Source organism: Emys orbicularis, chromosome 25 (genome assembly GCF_028017835.1).
Source record: "Emys orbicularis isolate rEmyOrb1 chromosome 25, rEmyOrb1.hap1, whole genome shotgun sequence".
Classification (NCBI taxonomy): domain Eukaryota; kingdom Metazoa; phylum Chordata; order Testudines; family Emydidae; genus Emys; species Emys orbicularis.
In genome coordinates, this window is record NC_088707.1 from 4337450 (window position 1) to 4362944 (window position 25495).

The window sequence follows — 25495 nt, forward strand, 5'->3', positions numbered from 1 at the left end:
TTCCTAATGTCTGTGTTGATACTGTAAAGCTTGGAATATTACCTCCCTGACAAACCTGGCTAAGGTGCTCCTAGCATGAGGGCTTGGCTGCCTAGGGAGAGTTTACCTTTACAGCTTTAGTCATATAGGTATAATACCCTGTGTGGATACACTTAAAAGTATGACTTTTTTTGTTGAGCTTAAACTCCTTCCCAAGCAACACAAACTGAACGACAATAAGGCTCTCTAATACCAGAATAAGAGTCTCCAGAAAGGGGTTCTGGGGGTATAACAATATCTGTTTAAAATCACCCCTACGGTTATACCAAAATGTCTTTCTTGTGTAGACAAGGCCTGAGGCTCCAATAGGAATATGGCAACTTGGCTTTAAAAGCTGCGACCCCTATGCACCAGGAGACAGATCTTCATGAAATAACCCATGACAGAATAATTTCCTTCGTATTGCAACTCTACCTGATATTTTTACATTTGGTACTACAGTAGAACCTCCGCTATGAACACAAGAGTTACGAACTGACCAGTCAACTCACACCCCTCATTTGGAATCGGAAGTACGCAATCAGGCAGCAGCAGAGTTAAAAGGAAAAAAATAAAAACATGTACAGTACTGTATTAAATGTAAACTACTAAAAAATAAAGGGAAAGTTTAAAAAAAAAAAAAAGTTTGACAAGGTAAGGAAATTTCTGTGCTTGTTTCATTTAAATTAAGATGGTTAAAAGCAGCATTTTTCTTCTGCATAGTAAAGTTTGAACATAGTATGACATGACAGTATTAAATCAATGTTCATTTGTGAACTTTTGAAAGAACAAATGTTTTGTTCAGGGTTGTGAACTCTTCAGAGTTACAACCTCCATTCCTGAGGTGTTCCTTCATAACTCTGAGGTTCTACTGTATAAGATGCTCATGACAGACAAGCTTTGTGAGAAAAGCACTGTTTGAGTTTGAACGACAGCACTGGTCGTTATTGGGTCTCGTGCGGTAGAGTTAAGCTCTCTCAGGAAAGGAACTTTCTTATTGAGAACTTGCTTAATGTGGCCCAAGGGCATAGCAGAGCCCACCGCTGCTGGAGGAGGCGATGGCTGCAGCATGTACTACTAAGCCCTAGGAATGGTGAAACAAGCTTGAAGGTGAACTAAGATGCGCTTCCTTTGACAAATAATGCCACATCACAAACTGATATGTGCAGACTTGAATTCCAAATACCTTGTAAGGATGAGCTGATGGGCTCTCTTTAACTTTTTAAGACCAGAGTTACAGCATTTAGGGTAAAACATTGCAAAAGGTGATAGTACAGGCTGCTACATAGTGCAAAAAGCTGCAGTCCTTCTGCTGTGATGGGGCATATCTTATCCCCAACCTTTTTTTTTTTTTTTTTTTGCTAAGTGCAGAATTGTGGATGTGAGACTGAATGGAATTGCAAATAAATCCATTTTCCTTCTTACCACGGTGTCAGTTAAGGGTGTGGGGGGTTTAACCAATATGCTTACACAACCCCTAACTTTCAAGACCTTAGGGTATGTCAACACTTATGGAGCAGACACCAACAAGTGGTTTTTTGGTCAGTATTGGAACACCACTTCCACAAAAATATTAACTATGGTTATGTCTACACTGCAAAGTTATCCACAAAACTTTTGTCTTTCACAGGTACTTAATAAAAGCCCCCCCTCAACCTCCCGAAAGACAAAAGTTTTGCCGACACAAGTGGCAGTGTGAACGTGGCTTTGTCGCTCCTGCTGACAGCTAATACCGCTCACGGGGCTGGAAGTATTTTGTCTGCAAAAGTGCCGACAAAGAGCATTTACACACGCTGACTTAGTGACAAGGCTATGTCGAGACACTAAAAGCTGCGTGGTGTAGACAAGCCCTATAAATGTTGAATGAAGCACTCTTCTGTCGACATAACTGCATCTACAGTGGGGGTTATGTCCACGTAGCTGCTTGATTATGGGTGTGATTGTCAAACCCCTGACTCTTAGTTATGCTGATGTAACTTTTCAGCATACAGGAGCTGGCCTGCTGGGAGCATGCATGGGGGGGGGGGGTTCCTCATGAAGTGTTAAGGGCTCCACATCTGGATCTTTACCATAGCCTGTGTGGGAGTGGAAAAGTCCTTCAGTCAAGTTAAACCCTACAATAATACTGTATGCTGAAAGTTTGGCTTTTGTAGAGCTTTGTAGGTTCAGCCCTTGTCAAACTCCCTTCCTGGTGCAGCCATTCACTGCACTCCCTGCAAGGTGTGGAAATAAATCCCTGATTCTGTTTTAATTTGCTTCTAGGGGCTGTCAGTTTCGGATTGTGCTAAACAGTTTGAGTGGCTCTGACTAGACCACTTCCCTACTGGGCGCAGTGCGGGGTTTAAAGCACCTCCATGCGACCTAACTGCTTTGCTTGGAGCAGAGCTTAGCCCCTTGCTGCCCCTCTCCAAAGGAAGCTTGGACTCCAAGGTGCAGGCACAGGGGAGGGTCCGGCCCTGATTTTCTGGATGGCTTGAGGTGAGCATGAGGGACCAGTTTACAGAGGTGCCCAGGTGCTGGACAGGGCAGCAGGAGGTAGGTTAGACTAGCCCCCCCGTGAGCTATGGACGAAAAGGGGAGCGGGGAGGCAGAGCCTCGCCCCGTGTTGCTTTAATCTGCCCCTCAAACAAACCGGCCGCCTCTGCTGGGGCTGGTACCTGGTAACACCCCCTCCCGCAGCCATCTGCGGCTGGCTAACAGCTGACTCCATCCCAGCCCCACGTGGCGTGATGGAGCGACTGGGCTGGGAGCCGGCCTTGCGGGGGCTGGTGATGGGAAGGCCTGTGCCCCCCCCTCCTCCTTTCCCAGCCGGGGAGGGCAGCTGCCCTGCAGCTGGCTCTGGGGAGCCTCCCAGGGGCGGCGCCCGAACGTAACAATGCAGGGAGCCGGGGGAGGGAGGCGGCGGCCGGGGCCTGGGGCTCACAAGGAGCCGGGGCTGGGGCCGGGGCGGGGGTCCTGTCTTTGCTCGCCATGGCTTGTCTCAGCAGGCGGTGTCTGCAGCGGCAGAAGGGCTTTATCCTGGACGGGGTGGCCGTGGACACGCTGGCCGGCAGCTACGCGCACATCCCGCCCAAGCTGTGGTCCGCCTTGCCCCCGTACAACGCCCAGCTGGATGGCCACGCCGCCAGCTACTTCGCGTCCCCCGGGGTCAAGTCCCTGCTGAAGAACACGGAGCAGGTACAGTGGCTGCCCGTAGCGACAGCCCGGCTCGCCGAGCCCCGGGCCTGGGAATTTCAGGGCTCTGGCTGGCAAGTAGAACTGGTTAGCTTAGCTCGCCTGAGTGCTGAAATGAATGAACCGCAGGGGGAGCCAGTGGCCATGTGATCATCCTGCTTCTGTCCCTGGTGGGTTGTGTAGCTACCATCTTAGTTCATGATTCTGTGTCTGTGACAAAAAATGGTTTTATTTGTAAGGGCAAAAACCGTGTCTGGCTCTTAGGTGGCTCAAAGGAGACAGAATTTTACACAGTCCATTAATGTCTATTAGCCAGGATGGGTAAGGAATGGTGTCCCTAGCCTCTGTTTGTCAGAGGGTGGAGATGGCTGGCAGGAGAGAGATCACTTGATCATTACCTGTTAGGTTCACTCCCTCTGGGGCACCTGGCGTTGGCCACTGTCGGTAGACAGGACACTGGGCTGGATGGACCTTTGGTCTGACCCAGTACGGCCGTTCTTATGTACACAGTTCTCATCCAAAGCAGGCAGCCTGCGGATCAAAAATGTGGACTATCCGGGAGCTGTTTGGTGAAAAGATGGTTCGTTTCTTTGTGGAAAGATTAAGAAATCCCACCATCGCAGCTTGCCGTTGCATATTCAATTGACAAATTTCTAACCAAATTCTGAACTAAAAACTAAATGTACCTTAGACTGTAAACTATTTGGATTCAGGGATTGTCTCTGTGTTCTGTTTGTACCATCCAGGCCATGACAGGGTTCCCAGGCAATACAAATAATAATAAAATGACCTGTAATTAACTTTATTAGAAGTCCATCCCTTCCCCCCCCTCAAATTTCATCTTTTCCTCTGCTTAGATTTTTGAGATCCTTGCTGTTTCTGACCTCACCATGGTTCTTGTGTCATTTTCAGTGAACTGTGATGTCAGAATGAAAACACCATACATGGTCAAACCAGCAAGCGGGAAAGGGAGAAGGAAAGTAATAGATTAGCAAAAATTAGCCATTTAAAGAGAAAACAGAACCATAGATGGACAAATTGATCTGGGTCCTGAAAATGACGCAGTTGATAAAATGTTGATGTCCAGATTTTGGTAGAATAACAGGCAGATCTGTGGCATGTTGGGTTATAACACTGTGGTTATAATTCAAAGAATGATGTGGTATTACCTCAGCCAATAGTGGACAGCAGTCTACAGCATAATTCCCTCTCACTCCTCTTCCCTAGCATAGTGTTCTCTCTGCTTAAGAATGATAGCTGCATCTACTTTAGAATTCCAGCTGAAGGTGGGTGTGGGAAAGAGAGAATCTCTAAATAATGGTGATTTTGTGGTTCTTTATGCAGCTGGGATCTTTTCTTGGTTGCTTAATATCAGATCAGTTTAAAAAAATAATGATTTTTGAAATGTTTTGGTCAAAAAGTGAACGACTGTTGCAGTCTGCGTGAAATTTATTTTTTAAAGAAAAATATACAGGGCAAGCTATCATAGTCACACATGATCCACCTGCGCTGACCTTGTCCTCTTGCTATCTGCTTTCTGTGCTGCTTACCGAAGCTCAGTGCTACCCAAGCCATGGTGAGAAAGCGAGATATAATGCTCATTCATATTCTTTTCAGCTAACTGAAATCGCATTTCATCTCAATTTACTGTTTAAAATCTCACTGATGCTTCATAGAAAACTTTTGAAATAATAATCCTTTGCATTTGTATGCACTGCATTAAAGAGCTTAACAAAGAGAAGGTTAAGGGGGAATTTGGTCACAGTTTATAAGTACCTATGTGAGGAACAAAAAGTTTGATAATGGGCTCTTCAGTCCGGCAGATAAAGATATAGCAAGATCCAATGGCTGGAAGCTGAAGCTAAACAAATTCAGATTCAGGAGGGCAGAGTAGATGATCACAGTGATCCCTTCAGGCTTTAGAATATATGAAAATAATGCCCATTGTGTCTTTCATTGTGCTTTGTACAATGACAAACACTGTTGGTGCTTAATAAATAACTTAGACCTGGTTCCTGCAGTCAGATCTGCTAGCATGGACACTTGAGTTACTTCAGTGATGAATCTGGCTCTGTCTCTTTAGAGGGAATTCTCTGGATATAGCCGATATTTTATGTATTTCATCTCATTAGGTATTATTGATTAAAGATATTTTCACAGCAGCAGGACTGCATAGCTTCAGACTCTGGAACAATAAAGCTCCTGTTTTCATGCACCCCAGATACATTATGAGTGCATACCCAGAGCTGTTTCTAAATGCAGTGCATTTTCACACTGTGTCCATGTGTCTTTAGAGACAGAACAAAGTCAGGTAGCTGGTTTGTTAGGTCCTGATCCGATGCTACTGAAGTGAATGGGAACTTTGCCCTTGACATCAACAAGACTCTTCATGCTGGGATTTAGGGATGAGCCAAAAATCTGGCTTTGCTCTGAGTTTTTGTTCTTTCTCTGACTTGCCCCAGCACCGAGGTGGTACATCCAGGGATGGTTGGATAGTGGATTATTTCCACATCTATGGGCCAGAGCAGAGGTACCTGAACAGGAGGAACTGGGCAGGTGCAGGTAAGACTCCCTTCAATAAGCTCTTCTCCAATCATCAGTTACTCTATGTATCACCTATTGGGTTAAGAATCATGAGATTTTAAAAGAATAATAAATATTGGGTTCTTTTTTTTTTTTATTGACATGCTTTCTGGTTTCATAGAATTTGGGGTAAAGGTGTCAAGTTTTCAAGCTTTTCTCCTCAATCATAAGGCTACAAACTTACATTCCTTTTAAAGGAAAGCTGATTTTTTTGTATAATCACTTGATTCCAGGAGCTGGGGCTTTATGCAAAAATCCCAGATGATAAAATTGTAAGAGTCGACAATGCTGCATTCCACAGCATCACTTGGTAAAAATTCCTTACTGTTAAATAAATATAATAGCATCTTTAACACACTTCACAAAGGAGGTTGCTATCATTTACCCCCATTTTACAAATGGGAAACTGAGGTAGAGAGACAGGACATGACTTGCCCAAGGTTACGCAGCAGCAGAGCTGGGAATAGAACCTAGGTCTTATAAGTTACAGGCTGGTGCTGTAGCCAGAGAGTACAGAAGTCATAAACAACTCACAAGGGGATGGCAGAGAATGCCCTTGGTGTGGGATGTGGGCCCTGCTTCGGGCCTTCATAGGTGGCACTACTCTGGTCCCCAGTCCCCACTCCACAAGTTATGGGTCTTGGGAAAACTATTGTAACTTAGGGCAACCCCCCCAGGCTAAGTGACACTAGGGCCCCAGACAGCACCAAGCTGACTTTGCCCGTCTTTCCTTTGAATTGCACCTCCATAGAATCTAAGCCTGTGTCACCTCACACTTAGGGCAGGTCAAATCGACACGTTGCTCTAACTGTCGCCAGCAGCCACTGGCCTGGACCCACCAGGACTCCCAGTTGCTAATAGCAGAGCTGAACGGGTTGTGGGGGATTTTTACTAAGTTTTCCCTAGCATCGACAAGGCTGCCGAGCTTGTGTGTAGCTTGCCCACCAGTCCAAGTTCGCTCAGTGGCCTGGGTGAATCGCTAGATGGAGCAGAACTGGAAAGGAAGGAGCTATAAAGATTGATGGGGCCAACTCTCTTCCCCACAGGCCACTCTTCTGAGCAGGTGGGCGGCCACTACAGCTTCCTGGCAGACGTGAAACCCATGAAGGGCTACAACGGGCGCTTTGGCTATCGTCGCAACACCCCGGACCTGCGGGTGAATTCGTCCTGCTTCGGCGAAGTCAGTGTGTTCCCGCTCCACTGATGCCGAACGAGCGGCTTCTCACATACCCCCGATGCCAGCCCCTCCGGGTGCCATGGAAACCTGGAGACACTGATTAGGAGTAAGAAACGGGAGCTACAATAAAATATTTGTTCTCGCTTGTTCTATTTTAACAGCTTGTTGTTACGGGTGATTTATTCGCCTAGGATACGCACTGTTGATGCAGCATCTGGGCTCCTGCTTTTACCAGCTGCTCTGGAACTAGGCTGACTGATGCCAGGTGATAGCGCAGGATGACTAGCTCATGCATGGGCTTCCCCAGGTGTTCAGAAGAGAATCTGTGGGACAGCCCAGACCTTCATCCCCAGGGAGACGGGGAAGATACTACCTGTAATACAAGGAGCTTTAATCTCTATCTATAGAAGAGCCTAGATAGATAATAAAACAGATGTATTTGACAACAGATCTTCATGTATACAGAGCATTAAAGGAGGAGAAAAATGGGAAAATATATTGTTCCTATTTGGCCAGGTGGATGACAACTAGTGGGCTCAAGTCCTGGGGAGAAGAAGCAGTTAATATTTTTATAGAACCCAGAGAGATGAAGACAGGGCCCCTACCTGGAATACCCTTTGAGTGGTTGCCTCGTGTTTGTTGAGTTGTTTTGGTTTGGGGTTTTTTGCTCTCTGTCCCCCCCGCACATGCAATGACATGGGCAGGCTTTTGAGCGAGTCAGCAGCAGGGTGAGGTGGTGGGAATACAGTGCTGAAAAGCTTTAAGGCTGGCCCAATGGAGTGCTCTAATCTAGTTCCATGTAGGGCACTAGAGCTGTTAACACAGGCCTCCAGTAAGCAGCAGGATGTAGTCTCACTTGGGGCTCCGTAGACTCTGAAGCTACCCCAGGGCAGATCTGGACTCCCCAGAGGTTCTAAGTTGTGTTACGCATGTTGCAAAGCTGGGCAAGGCCTAATTAGGCGATGCTATGGTTTCTTGTATAGCATGAGAACAAGGCCAGGGATTATATGGGCCTTGTCTATGCTAGCATGGGGGGGGGGGGGGGGGGTGTCTCCCACTATCACCACTGCGAGCACCAGTATAGACATTTTGACCGTCTCAGACCTGAAGTTCTGTGAAAATAAAACAGCCCTTGCTGCTAATTAGAGAGGTCACACCCAGAGAAAAAGCCCGGTTGTTTGGCTGGCATGAGGGAGCTGCACAGAGACATCTAGCCAGGAGTCACAGCTGGTCACCTGTCGGGCCCTGATCCTGCAGCTACAGCAAGATGGGCAGAACCCTGCAGTTGTATAGATCCCCATTAACTGCCCTGGGGCTCCATGTAGGCAGATGCAGCTGCAGCTGCGGGCTCAGGGTCTGGTATTATAAAGGGAGCTGGAAGAAATGAACTGATCCAAATGACATCTGGTAAATTTCAACCAGACAGTGCTTCCGGGTGGGGGAATGTGGGCCCCACTGCAATGGAAGAAAAAGTAAGCAGAGGCCTCTGTCAAAGTCAGGAACCCCTAGAGCCAAGCGTTGTACAAATCCCTGCCCTCAAGGAACTTGCAACAAATGATATATGAAGTAGAGGGGTATTTTAGCTTTTATAATAATCATAATTGTGATTCTCATCTCCCCCTTCCTTTGCTTTATTCTATTTGACTCATTACATTCTGCTCCACTAAACTCCTTTTTCATCCACATCACCTTCTTCATTTCCTTGCTGTAAGTTTACCTGAGGTTATTTTTGTGGTGTATAACCGCCAGCATGTTCTGCCCCAGAAATAGCTGCATTTCCATCACTCAGGTTGCTACAGAAGTAGATATTATAGTGGGTGTAATCACAGGCAAAGGATTCTTGGAGGCGGGTGATTTGCCAGCTCATTAAATATGGCTTGTGTGGTTTCAAGGTGTGCTGGCCATGAGAAAGCAAACGCACACAAGCCATTGAAAAGAAGAGAGATTTTTGTCATGTCATTGGTTTAAAGAAACAGAACTCATAGAGAATTAGAGCTAGAACTTTATTACCTCGGCCCAAGTGAACCCAATTCAAACTGCAGTGAGACTTTTTTTGGGGGGGGGGGGAGGGGGGAGTTAAATGCAAAACAAAAACTAATTATAGTTTGTATGGGCAGTATGAGAAATAATTACAGGTGCAGTGAGTCTGAGAAATAGCTACTGGCACAATGAGTATAATGAACCTATTACAAGAAATAGTGAAGAATAATAATGTGACAGAACCAGTATCTGTAACTAGAATTACCTGTCACCTTTTTTTTTCAGCAGGTGGGGGTATAGCTCAGGGGTAGAGCATTTGACTGCAGATCAAGAGGTCCCTGGTTCAAATCCGGGTGCCCCCTCATTTTAATCAAAATAAAGACTTATTAGTTAAATATTTACTTTTGTATGCAGTCACTGTGGACTGATTTTCTTTTATTAGGTTTCAGCCAGTGACAAAGATATAGACCACTAGTGGAAAGTGGAGTAACAATCTGGGACTCCTTAATGGAAACATGGACATTAATTAAAGTGTATTTCATACTGCAGAACTGAATTATATGGCTTCAGAGTCCGTGGGACCACTCATTAATATGAAATGATTTCCATCAAATTAATACTAAAGATAAAGGGGGTATAGCTCAGTGGTAGAGCATTTGACTACAGATCAAATAGTTCCTGGTTCAAATCCAGGTACCCCCTCTCTTTTATTTATCTACTTCTGAAAAACAAAAAAAGACAATGGGTCTGTAACTAGCACTGTTTTAGTAGGTTCACATTTTGCACAGAATTACAAAATTTAACCTCAAGATACCCACACCTGTTCATATCCATGATCAAAACGACCCATTATTTGTTTAAAATCACAAACTAAACAACAAAACTATGAATTTCTGGGCAATATTAGTACTTCTACTGAATGGAAAACTGCAGGAATTTGACATTGGGTAGTTAAGCACCTACTTAAAAATATGTTTTAAAAATGCCACTGGTACAATGGGGCCCTGATGTTCTTGGTCTTAAACCTCTAGGTGCTATTGTAATAATAATTAATTGAATAATTAATACACAGCTCCAGAACAGTAGATGATGTACATGGGCTGATGGTTGAAAATGATGTTTTACTCACATTCTTCATCAGGAGATTCACTGTAAGACGTAGGTTGGGACAAGGTAAGTTAGAAGGCTTTGGGGGGGATTCAGTAACATATCATTTGATTTTTTGTAGAATACTTTTTTAGTGTAGGTGGAGGAACATCAAGAATGAACTCTGAAGGGTCAGAAAAAGAACTGGGGTCACCCAGATTTGGGCTGGGGAGCCTCTTGATCTTCAGTCAAATGCTGTACCCCAGAGCTATACCCACACCAGTAAACATGCTATTGACTAAGAGCTAAAAGAGATTTTTATGTGGACAGCCTAGTTAAGAATAATGAGTTTTAAGAATAATTTGTGGTTACAAAAATAGAAGCAAATAGAATAATCAACTGGAACTTATTACAATAGCTCCTTAAATATATTGGGTGAAATCCTGGCTCCATTGAAGGCAATAACAAATCTCTAATTGACTTCAATGGAGTCAGGATAGCATCCACTGTATTTACGAAAAACCCGTATCTTCTTAAGTCACCTTGCATTAAAATGAACCAAAGCACGTCATCTTTCACGCAACCCTCTATACATGGGAAGATCATTTTGAGCTCGTCTGCTGTCCTGGCCACATGTAAGTCCCCTTTTAAAGTCCTACCCCATCCTGCCTATACTGGGAGCTGATTGATTTGTATGAGTTGCCTGTTGTTATTCCTCTTCCCTGACATCTGTTGTTAGACTGGAAGCTCTTTGGAGCAAGAGCTGTTTGGAAAGCAACCAGCATAAAGTGGGTGTTAGCACAAATAAATACATTTAATAATAAAAATTAAAATGATTCAGGGATGATCACCATAAATAAGATCACCGGTTCCTATCTACCATTGGCAAAGGGGGGTATAGTTCAGTCATGAGGCATTTAATATCAGAGTAAGAGGTCACTCATTCAAACGCATAGGTGCCCCCCGAACAAAGACTGCTTTTTCCGATCTTCTGCAGAAGTCTCAGATACAAAGAAAGGTGAATGTATTAGGTCTCGGGTTCAAATACAGTGCTATATTTCTGACCATTCCAGTGTGTTCAGGAGTTGCTCAAAATGGCAATGCTTAAAATGAACGTAAAGATACAAGACACCTTAGTAACTCTGGGCTGTGCCTCTTTAAGATTGTGATGCTACAATCTGATGAGTCCATGGAACAACCAACTGGAAGTTATTAAAAGCTCCTTCTTAAATATGTTCGATTTATTAGATTTATTCTGAAAAACCAGCATCTGACTAATGTATCTTTTATTCAAATCAATGGAGACAATTTGTAGTACCTAGACATAAGGCACACATTTTTAATAGTGAGAGTAATTAACAATTGGAACAACTTGCATAGGGTTGTGGTGGATTCTCCATCAGTGAACATAAGACTGGCCATATTGGGTCAGATCAATGGTCCATCTAGCCCAGCATCCTGTCTTCCAATAGTGCCCAATACCAGATGTCATCCAGTCTCAGGTTCTAGCTGTCAAAGGTTTAAGGACACCCAGAGCATGGAATTACATCCCCGACCATCTTGGCTAACAGCCATTGATGGATCTATTCTATATAAAGGTAGCTAATTCTTTTTTGAATCCAGTTATACTTTTTGACCTTCACAAAATCCCCTTGCAATGAGTTCCACAGGTTGACTGTGAATTGTGTGAAGAAATACTTCTTTCTATTTCTTTAACTCACATCTAATTATTTTACTGTTTATTAAAATGAACAAAGACCATTCGTAGTAGCTCCTTTTGACATTTTTTCTTACTGTCCCCTTTAGTGAATGATGGTATCAGTTCTACTAAATTGGAGTCCTAGACAGATAATGGACTTGCACTGTAATCTCTGGGAGAAAGATAGAGACCACATCTGCAGCAAAACATCAGTTTGTAGGCCCAGAGCCGAACAGTAGGGCTAGCCATACTGTAGTAATAAATCATCCAAGGCTTTGTCTTCACTACACTGTTAGCTCGAAATATAACTTGAGTGTTAGCCTAAACCCGACTCCCGTCTTCCACTGATGGTTCACGGCATCATTACCAGGCCGATGAGCCAGCAGAGCCACACCTGTTCCCCAGCTTGGTTTTCCTCTCATATCACCTGAGGATTCTTCTTGTGGTCCCCTGATCGCCCCCTCTGCTACTGTTTCTTAGGCCCTAAGCCCTAGCTCCTACTTCCCAGGCCCATAGCCCCCCCCCCCCACTGGTTCCCCTCCCAAAGCCATTCCCCCCACACTTCCCAGGCCCACAGCCCCTCACTAGGTCCCCTCCCCAGACCTGTCCCCCACACTTCCTAGGCCCATAGCCCACCGCTGGGTCCCCTCCCCAAAACTGCCCCCCACATTTCCCAGACCCATAGCCAGCCCCCCACCAGGCCCATTCCCAAACTTGCCCCCCACACACACTTCCTAGGCCCATAGCCCACCTCTGGGTCCCCTCCCCAAAACTGCCCCCCACATTTCCCAGAGCCACAGCCCCCCCACTGGGTCCACTCCCCAAAACTGCCCCCCACATTCCCCAGATCCACAGCCCCCCCACTGGGTCCCCATCCCAAACCTTGCTCCCCACTGGGTCCCCTCCCCAAACCTGCCCCTCACACTGCCCAGGCCCACAGCCTTCACTGGGTCCCCTCCCCAAAACTGCCCCCCACACTTCCCAGCCCCCCACCAGGCCCATCCCCAAACTTGCCCCCCCCCCACTTCCTAGGTCCATAGCCCACCACTGGGTGCCCTCCCCAAAACTTCCCCCCACACTTCCCAGACCCATAGCCCCCCACTGGGTCACCTCCCCAAACCGCCCCCCACTGGGTCACCTCCCTAAACCTGCCCCCCACACTTCCCAGACCCATAGCCAGCCCCCCACTGGGTCTCCTCCCCCCCCCAAACCCTACCCCCCACTGGGTCTCCTCCCCAAACCTGCCCCCACACTTCCCAGACCCATAGCCCCTCCCCAAACCCTGCCCCCCCACACTTCCTAGGGACACAGCCCCCCATTAGTTCCCCTCCCCAAACCCCGCCCCTCCTTCTTGGGCCCAAACCGCGAACCCCAACACGCCCCCAGGCGCCGGGCCTCCCCTTTGGCCGGGCCGGGGCGGGGCGCAGGAAGTGGCGCCATCAGCCGGGGCCCCGCGGGGAAGGACTCGACGCCGGGAGCTGACGCGCGGCCGGGCCCGGTAGCGGTAGCGGGGCGAGCTCGAGTCTCCGCCGCCATGGGGGGAGGAGACCTGGTGAGGGGCCGGGGCCGGGGGGGTGAGGGGGAGAGCGGGGCCCCTGGGGCGGGGGATATGGGGCTTGGCCCCTGGGAGCCCCCCGGGGTTTTGGAGCCGGATCCCCCTAGAGTTTGCTTGGGCGGATTGGGGGGTGCAGGGTTAAATTGGGGGGGGATCTCCAGCCCTGGGGAGAGGGGCGTTGTTTGAGATGGGGGGGTTGTATTTTGAAAAGCCGTTGCCATTATGGTGCATCTCCCCCCCCCCCCTTTGTTGGTAATGACTAAAGCCATGGAGAGAGTCCCCGGGTAACTCGGGGATGCTCCGCTGCATGGCAGTGGCCTCTTTTCATCGCTTTGCTATCCAGGCCCGAAAGCGACTGTTCAACGAGAGCCCAGCTCCCACCCCCATCTCGCCAAGTGTTCGCGCCGGGGCGTAACTTGAACCAAGCGAGTTGCCCCGGAGCAGGGGGCTTGAATTTAACCGTAAACACACGCATACGTGTTTGCAGGATCAGGGCCCAACTTTGGTTGTGTGGGGCAAAAGTGAGAGGAAAGGGCTTGCGACACGTTGTAATCTCTTCGAGTGTAATCTCTTTGGGGCAGGGACTGTCGTTTTGCTCTGTGTTTGTCAGGCCCTGGTCCACAGCTGGGACCCTGAGGTGCTACCACACCTTCAGATAATAAATAATTATTCGGTTTGAGCATTGGCCTGCTAAACCCAGGGTTGTGAGCTCAATCCTTGAGGGGGCTACTTAGGGATCTGGGGCAAAATCAGTACTTGGTCCTGCTAGTGAAGGCAGGGGGCTGGACTCGATGACCTTTCAAGGTCCCTTCCAGTTCTAGGAAATGGGATATCTCCATTAATTTAATTTAATTTAATTCCCTAACCCTCTGCCTAAAACACAAACCAACCCTCCCTTTGTTAAATTGAGGTGGTAAACAAATACCAGTGCCTTGGAGAAAAGGGACTCTGGAAGAACACAGCAGTTTTACAAAACCCCAAAGGTAGAATGCAAAGTTAAACCCGCACTTTGATGTTTAAACCTTTGGGATTTTTTTCAGCTGATTTAAAATCTGTGTCTTGTTTGCTGCTCAGGCACTTCAAGCGCTGGTTTAGGTGAAAGTGAAACTGTTTTGTCTGTTTTTATTGGCCAATCTGATTGATTCCCCCCCCCCCCCCCCCAACCCCCAGGTAAAGACCTAAGCCTGCTTTCCTTGCACGATTACAGCTCCCACTGAAGTCGGGGGAGTTGAGAGGGTGTGTGGAATGCAGGAGCAGTCCTTAACTTTGCTCGCTAACCTGCCTTCAATATTAATAATCGAAAGCATTCAGAAAGTAGATGAGGAAATATTTGTTAAAATATGACTTCTGTGCCCCTTTGATTCATCCTCCTGGCGCCCCTTGTGAGAAGCTTGTGTTCCCGTTTCGCAGAGAGACTTTGTGGGTCTGGGATATTAGCTTTCTAAAAACTGCTTGTACTGGTTCCTCTTCTCTGTAGAATCTGAAGAAGAGCTGGCATCCCCAGACTCTGCGCAATGTGGAGAAGGTGTGGAAGGCAGAGCAGAAACATGAAGCCGAGCGGAAGAAGATTGAGGAGCTGCAGCGGGAGCTGCGGGAGGAGCGAGCCCGGGAGGAGATGCAGCGCTATGCGGAGGATGTGGGAGCAGTCAAGTAAGAGTTAGGGGGTGTGTGGTTTTGTCCCTTGAAAATCCTGTGTGCATCATTTGTACTTGAAGTACTTTGTCACCAGGAGGAATTTCTGAATGGGGACGTTCTAGTAACACATTTCTTTTAGGACTTGAGTCACAGCTACCAAATAACTAACTTTCCTGGCTGTCACATTATAAACTGTAGGTGCCATAAGAAAATGAAGATGCTTGTTATAATGGGCCAATAATTACTACTTCTGGTTGATTAGAATAGAGCTCTCCATGTATCTTAGAGCTGGGAGATAATTCCATACTGGGAGAAATTTCCTAGCAATGAGATCAATTACCCTGTGGAATTATCTCCAGTTGTCATTTAATAATGGACAAGGGCTGGAGTGTAGAGAATAATCCTGCTGTGACAGAGAGATAGATAAGACTTAGTCCTAATAGGTCCCTTCCATCTAATTTCTAAGGCCCTAATCCTGTAAAAAATTTACCATAGGCATTTAACTTTCCACCCTGTGAATGGTCCTGTTGACATCAGTGGGATTATTTGCTGCATGTAAAGTTCAGCACCTGCGTAGGTTTTTGCAGGATCAGCGCCAAAGATAGGGGGTTAAGGTCGGCTTACTCTAAAGCATTTTTGCTCGTCTTTGCAGAGAAAAGTGAAACTTTAGAGCTGCTTGGAAGGAAAACAAAGTAACATGGAGTTTTTGCTTGAAACAGGAAAAAAGAAGAGAAGTTGGACTGGATGTACCAGGGTCCCGGGGGTATGGTGAACAGAGAAGAGTATCTGATGGGCCGCCCTGTGGATAAATATGTCTTTGAGAAGATGGAAGACAAAGAGGCAGGTTGTTCCACTGAAACAGGACTTCTCCCAGGCTCCATTTTTGCCCCCACAGGTGCCAATTCTGTCCTAGACATGGCAAGCAAAATCCGGGAGGATCCACTTTTCATGATAAGGTACTAAATGGGATATTGACAGGGACAATTAACCTAGGCAGGTAGTAAGTTGTGATCACTGCTTGATGATTGGCCAAGAACTGGGGGAGGGATAGATCAGTGGTTTGAGCATTGGCCTGCTAAACCCAGGGTTGTGAGTTCAATCCTTGCAGGCGCCACTTAGGGATCTGGGGCAAAATCAGTACTTGGTCCTGCTAGTGAAGGCAGGGGGCTGGACTCAATGACCTTTCAAGGTCCCTTCCAGTTCTAGGAGATCGGATATCTCCATTAAATATTAAATATAATATAAACTGCACATAGCTCATCTGTTTTAAGACTCATATTCTGTTTGTCACCCCGTATGTCCCCTGACCACTTGTTTCCTTTATCAACCTGTTGTGTCTTGTCTTTCAGACTAGAAGCTATTTGGGGCAGAGACTGTCATTGACTATATATTTGTACAGTACAATAGGGACCTGGTTGAGACTGCAAAGTACTTCTGCAATACTAATATTTGATCTGATTGGCCTGCAACTGTTTAGATTTCTCTGCTGACTCTCAGAGATGTTGCATGCTATGATTTGGAGTCTTTTTTTGTGTTTTCTTGCTGTATTCTGTTAAGCAAGAGGATTTGAGCAAGGCACAATTTGACGTATGGTTTTTCCAGAAACTGAAGATTGTCTAGAGATCTTTTTGGTTCCTTTTTCCTAAATGTTACACTATTAAACACACACAGACACACACACACACACATCCAAGCTTCCCTTTGTGGTTTGGTTTTGTTTATTTCAAACTTGTAAATACCAAGCACTCATTTGCTTTCCAGGATAAGAGCCAGATCCTGCAAACACTTAAGCATGTGAGTAACTTTGCATGTCTGAATGGTCCCATTGAGGTCTGTGAGACCACCCGCATCCAGACAGTTACTTGTGGGCTTAGGTGTTTGCAGGATGGGGGCCCAAGCTGTATCCTGCTGCCCATGCTGTAGCCCGATGTGAATGGGATTTTAAGCAGTTGATGCCCTCCAATAAGAAGGTGTAAATTCTAAATCCTTCAGTAGGAAAAAGAGGCTGCATTTTCTACAAGGCTGTAATTTTACATCTAGCTCTGGTGTAAATGATTGTATCAGAGTTGCATAGAATTAAATCCTGTAGCTGGATTTTGAAAGAGACTGGATAATTTTATGACCAATAATCATAGTTATGCCTGCAAAGGAGTGCTGTATCTCATGCTGCAGGTTGTAAACTGATTGCTCTGTGACTCTAGAAGGAATTTTACTTCCCATGGGCAAGACTTCGCAATTGTCTGGTTGCATTACATATATATTGCTCTTGGCTGAGGTATCAGACATTCACCAGTGTCTCAGCCAGGATGGATGGCATCGGGACAAGTCAGTTCCTTAGACAGGACATGATGGAACCATGGAGCCAATATACACAGGGATATAAAACAGTTTCTTGATTGACCTTGCTAGTCAGCATTTCAAGTTGGAAAAAAAAAAACCCCAAAGGCCCCGATCCTACAGTTGGATCTGTATGGTCGCACTTACAAAGTCTGCCGTAAGCCCTAGTCCAGCCAATACACACATGCATAACTTTACTGCCTCGAATAGCCCCGTTGATTTCAATGAGACAACTCCTGGTACTAAAGTTAACTATGTGCATAAGTGTTTGCAGAATCAGGCCTTGATTTGTGCTTTGAATTAATATTTCATCTTTGATGTTATTAATGTTCTTTGAAAACCCCAATGTTGCTTATTTTTGTTAGGAAAAGAGAGGAAGAGAAAAAAAGGGAAGTTTTGAATAATCCTGTAAAAATGAAGAAAATCAAAGAACTGGTATGTATTCTTTCACAGAAATCAGAAGCAGAATTTGCATTGAATTGAGTGAGAGCAGAATTGGGGTCCAGAAGAAACACTCTTTAGAGTAGTGGCTCTCAACCTTTCCAGACTACTGTACCCCTTTAAGGAGTCTGATTTGTCTTGTGTACCCCCAAGTTTCACCTCACTTAAAAACTACTTGCTTACAAAATCAGACATAAAAATACAAAAGTGTCACAGCCACGCTAGTACTGAAAAGTTGCTGACTTTCTCATTTTTACCATATAATTATAAAATAAATCAATTGGACTATAAATATTGTACTTACATTTCAGTGTACAGTATATAGAGCAGTATAAACAAGTCACTGTATGAAATTTTAGTTGGTACTGACTTTGCTAGTGCTTTTTATGTAGCCTGTTGTAAAACTAGGCAACTATCTAGCTGAGTTGATGTACCCCATGGAAGACCTCTGCGTACCCCCAGGGGTAAATGTTCCCCTGGTTGAGAACCACTGCTTTAGAGAGAGGAATTTTTTTATTCCCTGCCTCCTTTTGGATAAGAACAAAATAAGCTCTTTCATATAGAAAGTCTCTCAGCAACTGTTTAAAAAAAAACCCAACCCATGGGCCATGTTATCTTTCCCCTTTCACTTATTTGTTACATTATTGTAACAAATTATTTTCATTCTAGATTCTCTTGTCACAGATCAGCTATGCCAAGTCACAAAGACAGTGAGGAGGACTCAGTTGGGCTCCATAGTAAAAGTCCCTTGCCCCTTCATAAGAGATTTTGCAAAGTGTGTGTTGTCCTGAGACTCTTTCCATACAGAATCTAATCTTTGTGCAGCCACCCATGATGGTGACTGTCTAACGACCGTGCGAGCTACAATGATCAGCACTGATTTTTTTTTTTTTTTTTTTTTTTTGCATTATAGTTGCAAAGCAGCTTGGAAAGAAAGGAAAAAAAGAAGAAGGAGAAGAAAAAGAAGCACAAGAAACGCAGACATCAAAGTTCTAGCAGTGAAAGCACCAGCAGTGACGACGGGCAAAGCAGAGCGAGGTACGTTTGGGGGCTGTGTTTTTTTAAAAATCTCTACCCAGCCCGTTGGGTTTGCATATAATATAGGAGGGAAGAGAGTTCACTCTGTGACTCTTAAGGTCCCTAAGGCGGCTTGCTGTGCTGCAGTTGACTGCACAGTCATGTGCGTTTGGGCAGAGTTGAACGTAAACCGCAACCTAATCCTGATTCCTCCGCGTCTTGTTTTAACAGGAGTAGTTGGTATATTGTAGTTTCCCTCCCTTTTTGCTATGCCAGCCCCAGGTGCCATTAACGATAAAGATCACTGTTAGCACAAGATGAAAATTGCTAACCAAAATGTTACTGCTGAAATCCTCTTCTTCACCCTGCATTCTCATCCCATCACCCCAGTCCTTTGAATCCCTGCTCGGCAGTATCCCCATCTTACCGAAAGCCCATTCAAGCACCTTACCCTGGCCCTGCACAGTTTTGCCGCCGCCTACATCTCTGCTCTCACTTCCTATACTTTTACTTGTACCTAATACCTATACAATCCTCTTGTTTTATGACTCCATTCACCTCTCTTGTTGCTCTCATGCTGCCCCTATACTTGGAATTATTTCCTTCTAATCTGTCAGCCCCCCCCCTTTTCAAATTCCGTTTTAAACCCCATTTTTATGAATCTGATATTTTTCATCAGTCTCTGCACAACTGACCCTCCCATCCCTGGCCTGCTGTCTCATTTCTTGTGCTTTTCATTTACCTTCTCTTTCCCTGTCCCAAAGAGCTTATCATTTAAGAATGTCTTATTCTGCTTTTGTAAACCACTCGGATCATGTTGTGGTCCTGTGTTATCTTTAGTTATAACATGGTGATTTGGGGGGATGATACACGAACCGCCAGTATCATTGAGGGGACTACATTTTATTATTTTTAATATTTTATGTAGGGGAAAAACAAATTGGGAAAACACACTCCAGATACATACCTGTCATGTTAGACTGTTGGATAAACTCTGAAAGGTTTAATGGCTACAGTGGATAGAAGCCAAAGACCGTACTTTAATTTTTGTGTTTAGATCCAAGAAGATGGATAGTTCTTGGGAACCTGTTCATCCCAAAGTCCCAGGGTACGGCTTACAGGTAGGCACACGTGCTTCTCACAACGTACTGTCTGTAGAGTGTGCCCATGTAGCTGTTAGGAAAGCATGGCTCTAGAGATGACGTAGTGGTTTTAGGCTCTGGAAGAGGACAGTGAGAAAGGAGGTGGTTTTGTGGGTAAGCTCCCATTGGGACCAGAGATTCAAGTCCCATCAAGGATTTTGTCCTTCCAACATAGGTGCTGGAACTGGGGGTGCTGTCGCACTCCCTGGCTTGAAGTGGTTTCCATCATATACAGGGTTTACAGTTTTGGTTCAATGGCTCTCAGCCCCCGCACTATACAAGCTGTTCCAGCGCCCCTGCCTTTCCAGGTGGATAAGTCAAGTTCCATTCCATTTACTGTGCCAGGGTCATATGTTTGTCTGACTTTATATCATGCTATTTAAGCACCTGGGGTGATATAGTGGCTCCATTGAAGACAAGGATAAAACTCCCATTGACTTCACTGGATCCAGGATTTCACCCCTTGTCTTCCAGAAAAGGCCTTAACAACCTAGTTCTTATGTGCCCGCTAAAGATCTAGTGGGGCTTTTCACAAGAGCAAGGATTTGCCCCAGTTTTTTTGGCAAAACGTTCTTGTCCCCTTACTGTTCTGGTTAGCTGCTGCACGCCACACCAGAAGTGGCTGTATTTTTGGTGCTCTATGTGTGTAGTAGTAAGTGCGTTGGGATGCAAGGCCCTATAGAAATATATGTTTAATCTGTCTAAAACCACTGCAGTGGACTATGTACAGAGAGACCTTCTTGTGAATGGATGGAGTTGTAGATGATGCCTTTAGCCTCTGTCCCATACATATGCATGCACTTTGCCTAGCCTAGCTCTTTCTGCCTAACCAGCACCATGCCGGGGCTCCCATGACTGTTGTGCATTTAATTGCTCTCTTTTGAATGATGTTCTCTTCCTAATTCCAGAGTAGAGACCCTGACCACAGTCACCGGCCTCGGCGCTCTCCAGCTGCTGGCCAGGAAAGAGCCACCCACAAACACCGAGACCGCGCTAGGTCAAGGAGCCGGTCCGGATCTCCTAAGAGAGACACTGGCAAGAAGAGTACAGAGGAGGAAGAGTCTGAGCACAGGAGGTCAAGATCTCCTCCTAGACATGGTGAACAGTGAGTGTGAAACCTTCACTTTGAAACAGATTAAAATAAAGGGCATGCATGGCTTCTCTCAGGGGAGGAGTTCTCAGAAGTCCGTTGAATGCTCAGCAGCAAAATTCCTCCTATTACCCCAACAGCCTGCTTGTAACTCTTTCCTAATGTTTCTGCAGCGTTAATTTCTCACATCACTTTATCCCAATGACTTGAAATTAAAGCTGGTGGAACTACGGATGGCTGGCTTTGCATCAAGTTCAAGGGGTTGCCTTTGTAGCTGTTGTACAGATCTCCCAAACCACAAACAGGGCTTGGGAAGCATTTGATTTTATTTAGTAAATAAATTGTAATCCTTGAATTATCTCTTTATCCCAGAAATGAACAAGGAGAGACAGGGTAGGGTGAGACTAGGGTGACCAGATAGCAAGTGTGAAAAATCGGGACAGGGGGTCGGGGGTAATAGGAGCCCATATAAAAAGAAGCCCCCAACTCGGGACTGTCTCTATAAAATTGGGACATTTGGTCACCTTAGGTGAGACACACCATGCAGAGAGAAGTTGTTTAAATTTAATCATTCTTATGGTGGAAAGTTTTTCCAAATATTCTCACATCACTGACACTCCCTTCTACTTCTAAATCCCTATCAACCCTTCCCCCAAAAAAGGAAGTTTAATAAAATCTTCATCAAAATTCCTACCCCAAACAGGGTTGTGATCCCATAGAGGAAGAACTACCAGAGACTCCATGAAATCCACTAAGGACTTTGCTCTTGTTATCAGTTTTACATGGAAGGAGCTCAGATACAAAGATGATGGGTGACCGTATAAAACCCTAAAATAGATTGTTAAAGGGACATTGACAATTTGGAATCTGGTCAGTTTTTTTATAAAATCGTTGCAGCCCCTGGTCTCCTTGCCACTCCTTGTATTCTTTAAAACTTTTTTTCTTTCCTGTTGCTGTGAATAAAAATGACCCATACAAACAAGCAAAAGGGGAGAGCAACTATTTGGGAAATCAGTGAAAGCAAGTTTACTCAAAGTGCAGCCAAATGCACAAAATAAACGAGCGGAGGAATTTTTTTCCCCTCTTGAATCTCTTTCAATTATAGTCATTTTAGGGGCTTTTTGTTTTAAAAAAAAAAAAAAAAAAATTCAGGCAGTGTGATTTTTTTTTTTAAGTTGATAGTGTCCCTTTTAAGTATTGTTTGAGGGTTAATATGATGTCACTGGCCTTAACAAAATATTTGGTACCGCGAGATGCTCTGAAAAATGATATATGAAGCAATTATTGTTATGAATCTTTACTTCCACAGTCATTAAGTGTTGATAAACCTTGGATACTAGTTATTCCCTGCCGGTGCAAAAACTTGAATTGGGTAAAAATAAAACGATAAAACCATGAAAATAAACTAAGTATAAACATTAATTTTTAAAAACAACATCCATTCTGCTGAAAGTGACAGATAATGCACTTGGAACTATAGGAGAGCTCTTATTTCAAAACGCCAGCAATAGTCCTTGTGATCTGATTGATACAGGAAGGGGTTATAGGTATGTTGATATTATGTGCATGTGGTGTTAAAAATTCTTTCCTGGGTTACAGGTACAGCACCAAGGTGGACAGGAAAGAAAAGGAAAGAGCTAGGAGCCCTTCCCCTAAAAAAGGATACCGACGACAGCATGCTTCAGGGTATACTAGGTAGGCAAAATGTTGCACATGTGGCACCTTCATAAGGAAGCTGCCCATGCTGATCCTAAAATAATAGGCAGTGAGTAATGCAAAAACAGAATTCTATTAACTAGAATGGACCAAAGGTGAATGGAATGAACCACAGCAGGACAGGTGAACAGTCCGAACAGTGTTTGATATTTCCGAGTGTGTTGTATTTTACCATCTTGAACTGCTTCCCATTGCGATGGATGTTCTCTTCCTGGCTACCAGTTGTTCACATGCCATGTACCAGCCTGCGGGGGCGAACGTGAAGTCATTTTATCCCACAGACTGGTAGCTAGAAGCATTCTATATCAAGGCCATCAGGATAATGTGATGCCCCTGTTGATGTCCTCTTACCAAACAGTTTAAAAAACAAAAAGGCTTGGATCTCATTGGGCCATGGAGGGAAGGAGAATAGTGAAGATCAAAACACAAAAGACATTCCACTTAAGTATGTGCTTAAGCACTTAGTTGAATCAAGGCCCGAAAGAAAGCTGTGTCAGAAATGCCAAGAACTTGAGGCTCAAACAGCTGTTATGGAAAACATCCAGGAGATGGGTGGCTATGTTGCCCGTTTCTGTCTTATAAGGAATGAGGGACCTTCTTGAGTATGTTCATACTTCAGAGCCTCAGCAAACAAGGAAGTTCTCCTATGGGATTGCTGTGTTCAATAATGTAGTGGATTGTGTCCTTGCTATGAATAACTTCTGCAGTAGAGTTTGGGGATGGGAGAGGCAAGGGGGAGGGGGAAGCTATCCTAATTAACAGCGCTGTTTCTGCCTCTCAACAGAAAGCTCTCCGCAGAGGAGCTAGAGCGTAAGCGTCAGGAAATGTTGGAAAACGCCAAGTGGCGGGAAGAGGAGAGAGCAAACAATGTCAGGAGACACCGAAAGGAGGAGGAGCGGGAACGAGAACTGGAGAAACTCAGCTCCCGAGATGGGAAATTCCTACAGTGAGTGTCTTGCTAGCCCACTCCTCTAGACGAGTTAAACGCAGGGAATAGTCTCCCAAGGGAATGGGTGAGACAGCAGATGAGACATTTAAAATTAGACTCGACAAAGACACTGTAGAGAATAATCCTGCACTGGCTGCAGGATGGGATGAGGTAGAACCTGATGGAGCTTCTCCATCTCTACTGTCTGATTCCATGTTGTACAGTAGAACTAAGGAGGTTTAAATGTGTGTTTTTTTTTTTTAATCTAACTCTCTAAAAAAGAGTGATCAAGACTTTCATGGCTGCCTAGTCATTCAGTGCAAGTTATTTGTGGAGCACTATAGAATCGCATGGTGCTTTACAAGCAGATAAAGAAAAATTCCCTGTTCTCAGAACAGGCAATATCAAGGCCTGATCCCACAAATTCCCTGTACACAGACCTCCAATGGGAGTCTATGTGCAGAGGGCTTGTGTGATTGGGCCCTAACTAGATCAAGAAATAACAGACCATGCAGGGTAAGGGGTGTTATGAGAGAGGGGCATCTGTGAACACAAGGGGTGAGATCCTCCCCCCCCCTGCTCCAGGCTCTTTATGCTGGGTAAGAATTGGAGTGTTGGAAAGTGGCTAGAAAGCCCCATATCGGGCTGGGGAAGGATTCTCCCAGCGTGGAAGCTGAGGAAGACAGCTGTGTAGGTGTTTTCTGAGGACCCGCTCACAGACCTGGGCATAGGGGGTGTGGCAGGAGTGGTGTATAAGGCAGGGCTACTGTATACAGTGCTGTAGCCCAAGGAGCCCCTATGAACTGTCTGAATTATGCTGGAGGCTGTTCTAGCCCCTGGAGCAGCAGAATTGGGAAGGTACAAAGTAGCTTAAAATCACCATAGACAATCCTCCTGGGCAGAATCCAAAGGAGGAGGGTGGATTCCTCCTTCCCCCTCTCAGAGCAGACGAGTTGACAAATTTGGCATTTTGTGCGTGACTTGAGGGCGTGAGAGGAGCACAGGATATTGTTTAATAATGTGGCTTGAGTCTTAAAGGTAATACGTCAGGGATCACAATTATCCCTTCTTGTCTGTTGCTAACATCGCAATTTACAGCATGAGCGGTAGCATTTGAGTTCCCAGAGGAGCACTGCCCTGGTTTGGGGACAGATTGCTTTTCCCTCTTGCATGCTTCTCAGAAAGCAGCAGACTCTCCTGTGACAGATGCATTGGTAATTAACAGTTCTGTTTGAAGGTTGAGGAGTAATTGGGAACCTCTTAAAATCTATACAGAGAAACACTGACCCTGCATATATGTTATTTAGTCTGTCACAGGCTAAACTGTAGTCGTTCAAATGTTCCAATGCAGACTGCATTAGGAAGCAGCAGCCTATTTCCTATTCTAGCTCATGCATGAGAGTCCAGGAACAATGAAGCTTTACTGGAAAGCCAGTAAAATTTAGACGGATGATCTGATTTTCTTTCTCATTCAATTCTTCTGCAGCCACATAAAACTGGAGAGTGCGTCCACTTCCTCTGTAGAGGATCGGGTCAAACGCAACATCCATTCCATCCAGAGAACACCAGCTGCCCTGGAAAAAAACTTTATGCAGAGATGAAACTTGCTCTCCTCCTGCTGATGTGCTGGCTCACGAGGGCTCTTTCAGAACAGTTCACAGGACACTTCTTCTCAGAGGGCAGCTGCCCCATGCACAGAGGGATCCTCCAACAACCTACACAGATTCCTGCAATGATACTTACTCTGTGAAAGGGAGCTGGACTTCTCTATATCAGCACAGAGTTCCTTGGCCTTCTAGCTTTGTGAAGGCATTTATACCTAGAGTATTACATTGCAACAAGCTGTTTGCTGGAGTCACCCTCCACCCTTGTATTCTGTTTTTAACACTTTGCCAGATCCTGCTTCCTGTTGCCCAC

General features: G+C 45.3%; 2 protein-coding genes and 2 non-coding genes across 4 annotated transcripts; all 4 read left to right on the forward strand.

Annotated features, from left to right (window-relative positions):
- The first annotated feature begins 2988 nt into the window (after positions 1–2988).
- Positions 2989–6979, forward strand: SPMAP1 (sperm microtubule associated protein 1). Its single transcript, XM_065422466.1, has 3 exons — positions 2989–3195; positions 5655–5754; positions 6822–6979. Exons 1-3 carry the CDS (start codon positions 2989–2991, stop codon positions 6977–6979), a joined length of 465 nt encoding a protein of 154 aa, XP_065278538.1.
- A 2243-nt stretch (positions 6980–9222) lies between these two features.
- TRNAC-GCA (transfer RNA cysteine (anticodon GCA)) lies at positions 9223–9294 on the forward strand. Its single transcript has one exon. It is a non-coding gene; the product is annotated as a tRNA-Cys (tRNA).
- Positions 9295–9562: 268 nt separating this feature from the next.
- Positions 9563–9634, forward strand: TRNAC-ACA (transfer RNA cysteine (anticodon ACA)). Its single transcript has one exon. It is a non-coding gene; the product is annotated as a tRNA-Cys (tRNA).
- Positions 9635–13185: 3551 nt separating this feature from the next.
- CWC25 (CWC25 spliceosome associated protein homolog) lies at positions 13186–25328 on the forward strand. Its single transcript, XM_065422437.1, has 10 exons — positions 13186–13269; positions 14750–14922; positions 15627–15863; positions 17610–17679; positions 18599–18723; positions 19760–19823; positions 20753–20949; positions 22534–22629; positions 23435–23596; positions 25065–25328. Exons 1-10 carry the CDS (start codon positions 13252–13254, stop codon positions 25177–25179), a joined length of 1257 nt encoding a protein of 418 aa, XP_065278509.1. The 5' UTR covers positions 13186–13251; the 3' UTR covers positions 25180–25328.
- The last annotated feature ends 167 nt before the right edge of the window (positions 25329–25495 follow it).